This window comes from Ictalurus punctatus, chromosome 12 (assembly GCF_001660625.3).
Source record: "Ictalurus punctatus breed USDA103 chromosome 12, Coco_2.0, whole genome shotgun sequence".
NCBI lineage: Eukaryota > Metazoa > Chordata > Actinopteri > Siluriformes > Ictaluridae > Ictalurus > Ictalurus punctatus.
Window position 1 is genome coordinate 12338039 of NC_030427.2, and position 12591 is coordinate 12350629.

At 40.5% G+C, this 12591-nt stretch overlaps 1 protein-coding gene across 4 annotated transcripts in view; it reads right to left on the minus strand.

The window, feature by feature from the left end:
- Positions 1–12591, minus strand: part of zeb2b (zinc finger E-box binding homeobox 2b) — an 86395-nt gene that overhangs the window by 16330 nt on the left and 57474 nt on the right. For 3 of the 4 annotated variants that reach the window (XM_017482045.3, XM_017482042.3, XM_053684063.1), the window contains exon 2: positions 4094–4357. In XM_017482045.3, coding sequence (XP_017337534.1) covers positions 4094–4357 — 264 coding nt within the window. The remainder of the gene's footprint in view (positions 1–4093; positions 4358–12591) is intronic. The other variant, XM_053684062.1, reaches the window with a different exon arrangement.

The window sequence follows — 12591 nt, forward strand, 5'->3', positions numbered from 1 at the left end:
GAGAGAAAGTGAGCAAGAGACCTTACACTAATCTGTTACTGTAATAAACAGATAGATACTGTAAAAAGTATGACATACTGACATACTCTTTCACATTTTATATAGCTTTGTAGAGAGATTAGTACTGCATCTCAGTCTCTCCTACTTATACTATGTACTAAAAGTATGTACATACACTTTTTGTGAAGAAAAAGTACATACATTTGAGTGTGTAGCAAAACAGTATGCAAGTACTGGGACATACTAACACATTGTGTAACGGAAGAGAATGTTCTTGCTTAGTTACCGTAAACAAACTCCTCACTGCATTTCAGCTTTTCTTCATTCATTATTTCTGATATAATTGATACATTTTGATACATTACATTTAGATTTATACATACTGAATGTTGAACTTTGCAAACATACTAAAAACAAAAAAAAATGCTTGCGTGATCTCAGCTTCAACATAGCCAGCAGTAGCAGCTATATTATTTATTTTTGCCCATGTTTATAGTTAATGTGACAAAGAGAAGTTGCTTTTTGATAACCATGCCATTAAGTTTGTTGTGCTTTATTTTATAAATTTTTATAGTGATTTTGGACACTGTCACATGACCAGCATCTACACACCTGTGGTCAGAAGGATATCCAGTCTTATGAATCAAAGGATACAAGCATTTGGACCTCCATTGGGACATATTAAAGAGATGACGCGCCTTAAAATGTACAAAAGTGATCCATAAGGTCTATTAAATAAGCTTGAAGGCCCAAATTACTTGTAGAAAATGCAGTATGTGCAGAATGAAGTTGCTAATGAAAATGACGAGAGGTCAGAGAGAACAGAGCTGTCCTCCAGCAGGAGGAAGACGTGGTCTATGTTATACCATCTCTCTGCACACACAAACACACACACACACACACACACACACACACACACACACACACACACACACACACACACACACACACACACACACACGTCTCACGTTTATCTGGGCAGAAAGGTTTATAGTTGTCAGTGTGTGAGAGAGACCTGTGTGTCTGGCTCCTGTGTCTGAGAGGAATAAATCAGCACTGATCCATCAGGTCAGGAGAGACAGAAAAAGAGGGAGGAAGAGGCCAGTGTTCAGCTTCCCTCCGTGACCCCGGCAGTGTCGGCCGCCATTTCTCACCCCCGTCACCAAACACTCCCTACCTAACAGCACACGCTGTGTTTCTTTTCAAAACATTCCCGTTCTTTACGGCCGGTTAGTGCTGGAACCCTGCTCTGCAAAAACACACGGTTCCCTTTTCGCTTTTGTTATTCTCCTGCAAAAAAAATAATAATCTCCGCCTGGCCCGAAAAGAAAAGCAAGAGAAGGTGAAGAGAGAGAAAAGAAAGAAAGAAAGCGCCAAAGAATGCAGGTGATTTATTTCAAAACAGGGCGGCTGAGATAATGATGTCACGCTTTCCAGCACACCGTGTGAAGTACATTGTGGGATGGAAGAATATCAAGGACGGTGGTGGTGGCTGATTCGGTTAGAAGAGAGAGAGACAGAGAGAGCGAGAGTGAGAGAGAGACCAACACAAATGGACAGAGTGACACACAGACCAATTGAGGGAGAGTGAGACCAATTGTGAGATATAGAGAGACGAACAAACACAGGCAGTGAGAAAGAGAGACACAAACATGGAAAGATCAACGGAAACACACACACACACACACACACACAGGCAAAGAGAAAGAGAGACACAGACATGGAGAGATTGACACAGAGAGAGAGACACACACACCCACAGAAAGAGACAGATAGAGACAGAAAGCAGAATAGCAAACGAGACAGACAGGCAGACAAAGATAGAGAAACATACTAAGAGATGGTGAGAGAAGAGGGATAGAGAGAGAGACACAAAGAGAGAGAGAACTCAACAAAGAGACACTCACACACGCAGATGCACAGAGAGAGAGAGAGAGGGAGAGAGAGAGAGAGAGAGAGATTAAAAAGGAGGGATAGAAAGAGATAAAGGCATAAACAGAGAAAGACAGATAGATAGAGATGCACACAGAAAGCGAGAGAGAGATTAAAAAGGAGAGCAAGAAAGAAGGAGAGAAAGAGATAGAGGCATAAACTGAGAGAGAGACAGATGGATAGAGATGCAGAGAGAGAGATTAAAAAGAAGGAGAGATAGAAAGAGAGAGACATAAACACAGAGAGACAGATAGAAAGAGATGCAGAGAGAGAGGAGAGCGAGACAGGGAGAGAGAGAGAGAGCGGGAGAGATGTTGGAGAGAGTCTTATCTCGAACTTGAGCTATGTACTGAGGTTCCACTGCAGACACTGAGGCACCGAAAGAGTGAAAAAAAGCCGGAGAGAGTGAAAGTGGCGGTGAATTTAAGCAAGAGGGAGGGATTGCTTCCTTCACCCAAAGCTAATGAACTTCTCCCCTGCCTTTCAGATATGTCGCTCAGGTTTTATCTCACACACACACACACACACACACACACACACACACACACACACACACATACGCTATCTCCGAGTTGCAACACAGCTGAATCTCAGACACTACGGCTCCGAGAGCTTTTATCAAATTAACCAATACTCTCTGAAACAGGCACTTGTTTATCTTTCATGATTTACAACCTTTGAAAAAAAATGAAATTACAGTCACGACGCGGAACCCCTCTCCAAACTCCTCCTCGAAAAGGAGGGAAAATTGTGCGGGAATATTGCAAATAATGATCACGGATCGTCTCCTGAAGGGAATTTGGAGTTAATAACGTTAATAACGCCAGTAAGGCAAGCTCCTCCTCTGTAAATGGCCACATTATTTGGAGCGTATTAAATTTTTAGACTCCTGAACGCTCCCTCTCTGCCTGGCCTGCGCACAGCTAGTTCATTAGCAAAAATGAATAGCCGAGCCTGGCTCATTTAAATGGGGCTGTCTTCCACCAGCTCTCGCCACACTCCGTTTCTGTCACATGCTTCCAAGAATCATTGACTCTTATTATACATGTAAATGGCTATCATAAAAATAAAAATTTCATTTAAGATTGTTAACGACTTTTTTTTTTTTCTGCGGCAGCAGCCTGGCTTCCTTTAATGATTACCCTCTCCCCCTAATTAAAAGTATTTATCTCTCAAGCATCCATGACTGCCGCTCGCTCGCCAATGACGCTTGCAAGAAAAAATGTACAAAGTTTGCCGGGTCTCCCTCGTCCTAATGTGGCGATAATTACAAATGAGGGTGTCAGGGAACTCCAAATATCTCACACTCGCTGAATCTGAACGTAAATTTAAAGAGAAATGGTTAGCTCTGGCTCTAATTAGGAAGTAAGTTCTTGGTACAAATCTTTTTTTTTAGGCATCGATCCCAGTCAGAAATGTCATTCAATTCTTCAGCAAAAAATAAGAAATTAATGTCAAATTTGCCTCCTGGATATAGAGTAACTTAAACAAGTCCACAAAACTTGGAGGAACTAACTACATCTAAATGAAAATACATAACTTTTACAGACTTTTTTGTTTTTAAAAGATTTTTACTTTTCATACGTTACAAGATCTTAATAAAATTGGCTGAATTCTATAACAAACTCTGCAATATCGTGTGTTCTTCGTGTCTAAATAATACGATGAAGATCCTGTTACGACAGACGTGTGATTTAAGAAATCATTAATAATCATGATGCAGATAGTAAATCAAAAAACAAGCATTTAGTGTATGTTATGTCTGGAGCAATGTTATGTCTGGAGATAATACGTTTGTAACCATTTAAAAATAGCTAAAAAGTAGCTTGAGGAAATAAGGATATTTCTTCCATCCTTTAGCATGCATGGTAGCTTTGCAACTTTACAATCAATAAACCAAATGTTTATGTTTTGTCACTTCCGTACATGTTGCTGTCCTGTAAGAAGGTGTTTTATCATCATACGATGTGCGATTTTTGTCTACGCCACCTTAAAATCTTACATTCTAAACCTTTTGTGTTTATGGACAATGTTTATATTCTAACCAGTGATAATCTCAATTCCTGCCACTCTGTCACTAGGAAAATGAAAGGGGTGTGTTCAATAGCGAATGGATAGGGCTTGTGACACAAAGTAGGAGCTGAAAAAGAAAGAACTGTACCTGTACCATCGACTGAGCTTCTCAGAATGTCGTTCTCATTCCATACATGCTCCACGCCACTGTCCCGCATTTCGTCTTCCTCGTCATCAATTTTCGTCATGAGGGCATGGCCCAGTCTCGGGGATAGCGGAGCTGCTGGCTCGTGATTGGCCAGGCTGGCTGGACTGGCGGAGCCGTTCAGTAAACCATCCTCCTCGGACACCAACAGCTTGTCTTCTTCATCTGTCTCGGATCCAGTCTCCACTACGTTCTCATAGTTTAGCACTGAAACACAGAGGGTACATTTTTAATGGAATGACTATGAGGTCAAAAATGAGTCATGTAAATATAACATAACATAACCTGACACGAGTGTATACATGTGTGTGTGTGTGTTTGTGTGTGTTGCATTATGTGTGTGTGAGCAACCAGCTGCTACTCTGACGCACCAAAATAGCCTGAGATTCCAGAGAGCTACACCTTTCACACATGCTTCACATTCACATTCCATCAGATGTAAATATATCATTAATATCCCTTTGTTTCATCAGTAAATTATTTTGATGATTTCTGCGTAATTCTGGTTTCTGAGTGTGTTTATATCTTAATATATTTGCCATTCAGGTGGAGGTGTTTTTCTTCCGTTTTATCACTTTCCTCCATGCCTTTCCTTACAATGAAAAATCTCTGAAAATATCTCAAAATGTATGATAATGTCAGCAGTGTCACTGACAAGCGAGTGACAAAAGCAGGTCTTAAGGGCTTTCCTCTCTTCAGTAAAGGAAAAAAAAATGTCCAAGTGCTTGAATCTGAAAATGTCTGCAGGCTAAAGCAGGAAAATTTTAACTTCTCATTCATCCAATGACCTGCATTTAAAATACAAGCACAAAAAAAAAAACAATGGAGATATTTAGTAGACATTAGAGATAGAAAGCGAGGCTCATCTTTGGAATACAATCAACCATGAAGCCATGACATCATGGGAACCAACAAAAGGGAAAAACAGTGAAACAGAGAGTTTTCTGAGCTGGCCCTGCACTCTGCAGTTGCTCGATAAAGCAAATCAGTTTGCAGAAAAGCATGAGGCCTGATGCCAACCACTGAAAAAGAAAAGAGGGAAAATAATTATGTCGCTAACTTTTTCTCAGACTTGACTTTTTCGTCACATATCAGCCAGCCCACTGAATAAAACTCTCACGGATGTGAAAAGCAAAAAAAAAAAAAAAAGGGGGGGGGGGGGGGGTGAAAAGCATAGGCTTTCTTACCGTTCCCCTGTGGACAGAAAAGATTACACCACGCATATCTGTTCATAACATGATCTTTGGCTAATCCGCCGGCCCGCACTTGCCTTCCGAACAACTGCACAACAGGTGCAAATTAAAATGAAAACAGCGACGGAGCCGAGGCCAGAGGCATCCGCTGACCTGGGCTGAATACCAATTGACGGAGGAAACAAAACCTTTTCAAGAGGTGTGACCACAAGGGTTTAGGCAAGTTCAGGCTGGGTAATGCCCTCACTGATAGAGAGGGGGTAGATGGAACAAAAAAAAAAGAAAGAAGACAAAAGAAGAGAGGGGGGGTTGAAGGAAGAATGGACGACGAGAAAGGAAAGTGAGACATTCAAAACTTGATGTGTGGTCCAGATATACCTTAGGCGCGATTGATAATGTGCTCCTTTTACCCCTCCCCTCTCTCTTTTTGCCCCGTGCCCACCCCTCCACCTACTCCGACAGGGATTTTAACTCTTTCCCTGCCTGGTGGCGGACAGGCAGTTTTTTTTTTTTTTTTTGCTTTGTGGGGTTTTTGTGAGGTTAGAGCACAACACAAAGGAAAGGGAGGCCTGGTAAGCCCTGGGCGCAGCCCCCCTTCTACACCACCCCCTTCCCTCTCAAATACTGATCCACAGGCTGAAGTGAAAGAGCTGCGAGCCAGAAGATGGCTGAATGAAATTATCTAAGGCTGGACAGGTTTAAAAAGATTTCTTTTATTTTTCCACACATACACACACAGTGACAGAGCAGGACAGGTTTCAGTGGGTTGGGAAGACTCCGAATGACTCATTGACGACAGGGCAGTGGGGTCTGAGCTTTATATTCTGGGATGAAGAGCGAGGAAAAAAACAGAGAGCATAACGTCAGAGGAAATAAATACGAGAAAATCGGAATGATCTGTTGAAAGTAATGAAGGAATGCTTCAACACAAGGTCGAAAGGATAAAAGCAGACATGAATGCACATACAGAATGGAAAACTCCACCCTGAAACACATGAAATATGTTATCCAAATCTTTTTTATTTAATCAGACGTTGGTGCAAGAATGTAATGCAGATAGAAAATGTTGTTATTACGGCAGAGACACAGCAATCTACAGCAAATGACTGCGGAATTAGCGTTAAAGTTGAATCTTTGGAATCTTATCCATATGAGCAGATTGTACAAATGAGGAGGACTGAGAGATGGACAAACCAAATGATCAAAGTACTGCTGCATCGCTCTCTTTTGACAGAGATGACTCAACGACTAAATCCGACTTGCACCACTATTCGCAGGTAGTCAAAAGGCATTCTATGTAATGTAGGAAACTGTTAACCAAAGTGAGCACCAATTAAACCAAAAACAAATATTTTACACAATTAAAGAAGATATATCATGTTTTATACTAAATATTGATATACAAGTCATTTAGAGTCAATTTAAATTCTTGGGGAAAATGCAGGTAATTGAGCTCTTTACATGTTTCCAAATAGCACTCAACATCATTATTGCTTTTTATTGGTATACAATCTTTACTTATTGGTTGTAAATGGGTTATTATTCATTTTCAGTGCTTTAAAAATTGTACTTCCTGCATTACAACGAATAAGGGTCCAATGTTTGAGCATTAGTGTAGTGGTGTGAGCTATTAGTCTGAGCACCAGAACACACTTAAATCTTAAATGTTTGTTAGTAGATGAGTCATAAAAACTGACACAGACAGTGAGAGAGAGACAGAGAGAGAGAGAGAGAGAGAGAGAGAGAGAGAGAGAGAGAGAGAGAGAGAGAGAGAGAGAGGGAGAGAGAGGAAAAAAGAGAGAAAGAGAATATAAAGAGTGTCATATTGAGCAGAAGTTAAAATCTGCCAGCAACTTAGTACTTACTGTTGGACGTTTTGAAAAGAATGAACAATAATGGCGGGGGAGGGCATAACTTTGCTAATTCAGACAAGGAACGAGGAAAAAAATTTTACTCAAGAGTGTGTGTATTGTTTAAATGGCATTTCTGACAGACAGCCATTCCTCGGCTGGCATTGTGCACTTCAACACAATAATTCCAACCTGCTAATGTCACCACGGCCATTATTTCTGTTCCTCACCTCTCTGCTAATCAATCTTTTGTGTTGCTAGTGGCAAGAGACAAAGAAATGATAATGTTTACTTCTCGGCTAAGTTCTCCTCAGATGACAAGCTCTATTTGGTTCTGCCTCATCCAAGTGTCAGCCGCAACAAAGGCAATTATGCCTGCCATTCTCCGTCTGATGCTACCTGTTACGTCTCGCGGCTTTTCTCTCCTGCTTTTGATCTTGAGTAAATAAAAGGAACATCTCTCACTCGAATGCTACAGATAATTAAAATGACACCCTTAATTGCCCCAGTCTCAGTTAATGCTAGGCTTAGCGCTCCCCATCGTAACCTATTCACGGCGCTCATATTGGCCTGTCAGTTAGACGGTACACAGGGCAGACGCTAATGACATGTATTGTGCATTTGGTATTGATTATGATGACTAGCGCCTCAACAAGAGGCTAGCAGTTTTCTGAGGTAAGATTCTTGAAAAATGAAAATAGTAAATAAAAAAAATAATTTAAAAATAGACAATATTTGGTCTGAACAGTCATGTGAGGGTTTTGTGGAAATTCAGCACCATTAGCAGGGAACACAAGTGATCATAAAATCATTTAAGGCTGAAAGTGGAGGGAATTGTGCCTTTTGTCTGACTATTTGACTCTCAAAAGAATGCCATTGCTCTCTTTTTTCGCCTTTTAAGTCTTGCAGGGCACGTTCATTCACTTGTGTGTGTATCAAGTCATGAATGGTTATGAATATAATACAAAAACCCATAAATGTGACAAAACATAAAACTGAGGAAACGACAAAGCCAAATAAAGCTATTCAGACCTAAAGCAGCTACAGGCAATGGATAATAAAAACATCACTTATCCATTTCTTACCTGTTACCCTCAGTAAACCTGACAAGACATAGCAGTGTTACAAGGCAATGTGAATATCATTACAATGTAACCTGGAAGAATTCCAGACTATTTAATCAAAGCAGACAGTCCAATAACGTCTTGTCTTGCATACCTTTACCACTGCTCCTCTTGTCCTGAAAAATGCTCTTGTAAACTCCTGTGCAGTTAGTGTCTCCCTCCCTACACTCTCCTTAACTACAATCCAACCTGGGGGCATGATTTCTTTCAAACACCCAGTGTAGATCCAGATCCAGGGGAAGGCTTGCACCGATGCCCAGACAACGGCCTCTGGTTATGGGAGAGCAGGAGTTCAGAGCTCCCCTGAGGTTGAGAAGTGATGGAGCTATTCCTGGATGTTCTGCCTGCTGGAGCAGCTGCTGTGTGTCAGTGGGGGTAATAGGTGAGGACGGTAACCCTATTGGAGGATAACTATGCCCTCTCCTGCTTGTCTCATACACACAGATCACCTGAATGGCTCAAGGGGGGTCACAATGTGTGTGCATGTGTGTGTGTGTGTGTGTGTGTGTGTAATTCTGTGTGCCAATGGGAACGGGGATGTAAATGCATTAAGGTGGACGTTAATGCTAGCTATTCTTCGGTAAGCAATGAGAGTAAACTGTCATCAATTCCTTTCACAACAGTTTACACTTTTGAATGGGAACACTCATGAATATTTGGTCTGCTATCAAACTAAGCCTTTAAAACTTTTCAACCAAAGACTGTCTATGCATATCTGGCCAAACCCTTCATAATATATATATATATATATATATATATATATATATATATATATATATATATATATATAATGTCCCACAACTGTATAAGAAAAAAAAAAGGCCGGTCTTGAGAAAGAGAAATGGGAAAAAGGACAGTGGCCAAAACTGAACAAAAGAGCAAAGCTGCCCCATGGATGCTGAAGAAACCAGTGAAGTGTAAAGCAAACCAATGCAACTGTGGAGAGTTTCAGAGCCCTTGTGTGTGTCAGCAAGGGGGTTGTTATGTTCAATCATTTTTACCACAAGGCAGCCAGCTACGGTAGCCGGACCCTAATTGAATTAAAGTCCCGTTTATTTGCTGAGGCCGAAGCAACAGGCTGGAAAAAAAAAAAGACCGAAAGCTCTGAGCTTTGCTCGACTGCTTGGCTTCTCAGCTCGGTGGCCTGACTCTCCTTCTCTAGTCGTCCTGCCCGAGTTCGCCATCTGTACTCACTCACACACACATGCTCCTGGCCCAGTGTCCCCCACCTCCCAGACATGGGAGCCAAAAAAAACAAAAAAAAAAAAAGAGAGAAACAGAGAGAGACGGAGAGAGAGAAAGAGAGAGAGAGAGGCTGAAGCATACAAAAGCTCCCTCGGCTGCCCCCAGGACCAGCAGTGGAAAAAATAGAAGAGCAGAAAAAAATTAAGAAGGCGTAAAACGGTTGCCCAGGTGAGCGTAAGCGTACGTTTTTCCGGGTTTCCTCCTGTGCTGACATCCGTCAAGCAAAGGAAAGGTTAAAATTAGAAAATTTAATTTATTTGATAATTTCCCAGAATAATTAGAGTTAATATGGGTTAATTAATATGCAAATCTCTGAGCAGATGTTCGACAGAGGAGTCTTGCACAGGGAAGCAGTCTGCTCTCTCTCCTCTCTCTCTTTCTCTCTCTTGCGTGCTTTTGGCTGTCACTTACTGGCCATAATTGCTGTAACTAACCAAATACACACAAAACCTTTAGCAGAGTTTAAAGGGAAAAAAAGCTCTCAGTCTGAACTGTCGGAAAGCCGCTACTTTCATCGCACAAAGACACACACTTGTTATTTTCCCGCCTCTGAAAAGCTCTTTTATGCTTCAGCCATTTTCAAGGCGAACGCTCAGGATACTTCATATTTTCTTTTTTTCTGGGCCTTGTTTATTCCATAAATGTGTATAAATAGACAAGATGCGGGGACTGAATCGAGTGACGAGTGCAGAGACACCTGGTCCCTGGTGTTCGTTGTATCTGGGTTGTTGATGTCTTCCCACCTAAATCTGTTCTCATTGTGGAGTGTGTGAGCAAGGCAGGCAGATCTGGCAGCGGCGTGCATGAAAGGGAGTGTGAAATGGTGCTTGACTCGCCTGAATCAGGTCGCCCATCAAATATTTACAACTCCAAAAAAAAAAAAAAAAAAAGTGCTCAGCTGCAATTGGGACTGAGCTGCAATTCGCTGTCACTGACTCTGGATCAGAGAGCGCTGAGTGCTAATGAACATAGTGCTTTAAACATATGAAATTAAAAGGACAAAAGAACTGAGGTCAAAATAAATAACATGAGGAGGAAAAATGAGCTTTTATGACGCTTCAGATTTCCGAATATAAAGGCTTATTAACTGGTAATTACATGGGAAATGATGCAAAGTGATTAAAGTGATATTACATTATGTAAGAGTGCTAGGAGTAAAAGTGTGAAAGCATGTATAGAGGGAAAAAATGGAAATAGATGTGACAGCAGAATTAAATGAATCTTTTTCAAACAGTCATTTAACATAAAAATGGTTGTGTAATAGTCAAATGTTTCTAAAAAATATTTCTAAGATACTATCTTGTTCTATATGTTCTATATAGCTGTGGTTCTCAAAGTGGGATCTGTGATTTTGTTTTTATTTTGTCACAACCCACCATTACCAAATTTTATTATTAGGGGTCCAAGCACAAGATTATTATTATTATTGATTTTTTTAAAAAAGTGATTAGACTAATTGACAGGTCATTTGAATCGAATAAATTTAATCCAAACCCAAATATGACTGCACACCATGACTACTACACACTCCTATTTGAATAGTTAGACCATGTTTGTAAAATAAATCAGCACTGGGAGGGGGGAGGGGGGTGTCTGTGGAATGTTTTTAACAGTTAAAAAAGAACCTGGGTGCAAAAAGTTTAAGATCCCCTGCTATAAAGCACAAAGCTGTTGTGTGTTTTCTAAAAGTTTGCCATTGCTGCCAATCCCAGTTCACCCCCCACCACCCCCATCTCTAACAGAGATAGCATGGCCGAGTGCCATGGGTACACGCCTCTCCCACCTCCCCTACCAATGCTCTTTTACAAACTGGCACAGAGACAATCTCTCTATTCCTATCCTCCTCACACACACACACACACACACACACACACACACACACACTCACACATACTCCCAGGTAGTGGAATGCGCTGACAGGGTCAGTGTGAGCTGTTGTTGGTTTGATGCGCGTTGCAGCGGGCGCCAGATTGATAACGTACAGTCGGGTCTTATCAGCGAGCCGGCCTATTTAATAAGAGAGGACTCTGCTGATCTACTCACATCTCTCTCTTTCTATCTCCCTCTCTCTCTCTCTAATACACACACTCACAACAACGCACAATCCTAAAATAAACCACGAATATCTGTATCCATTTTGTCACCCCATTTTTTGGACGTTGTCACACTTAAAGTTTAAAAATTCATTTTAGAGTTAGTATAGAATATTAGATTGTAGGAAAAGATGAGTTTGTGTGAACATCCCATGTATGGCTCCCTTATATGAACCCTTCCACATCCAACTAGTACACCAAAAAGAGAAGAAAAATATTCAAACTTACGGTTGAATCATAGAGCTGTGAAAACATAGAACCTGAAAGATTATGTGAATATTTTTTCTTATTCGTGCCATCGTCTTTACAATTTAAATGTACATTTTTTAAATTTTTTTTTTTTTACATTTTTTTTCGCATTATGGCTGTTTCAGTGGCCTTTAAAGAGTTATGCCTCAGACAACGCACAATGCATAACCACGTAATCACCTCTTAACCACACCACTTCTCATTGCAAATATGCATGCAAATATTCCCATCATAAATACAATAATACATTTGCTACTGAAATGAGTAATAGGCTGACCTGTTAATACTTGGCAAGGCCTGAATATAAAATGGAGTTTTGCAGCAGCCTGTTCTGTCACTAAAATGAATGTCCTTTTTTGGCGAGGATGTTCCGAGTAGAAATAAGCATTTTTACATTTTGTTTTCCCTCTTGCTCAAGGCCCGTATGTCCCATTTTAATAAAAAGGAATCCATAAAAATAAATTAGGTGCGCTAAATATATGCAAATTCAAATGTAAGCAAATCAGGGGGAAATTATTTTTTTTTTTCCAAAGCTGATTAAAAGCATTAATAAATCTAAATACACTATTGCTCCAATCTGATAGTGTAAATTTATTACACTTCCTGTAAGATTAATTAAAATGCTACAGTAACATATTGCACTGCCAGGGCAGATTACTGTGCGTTTTTGTTTAATAATGGCCAAGC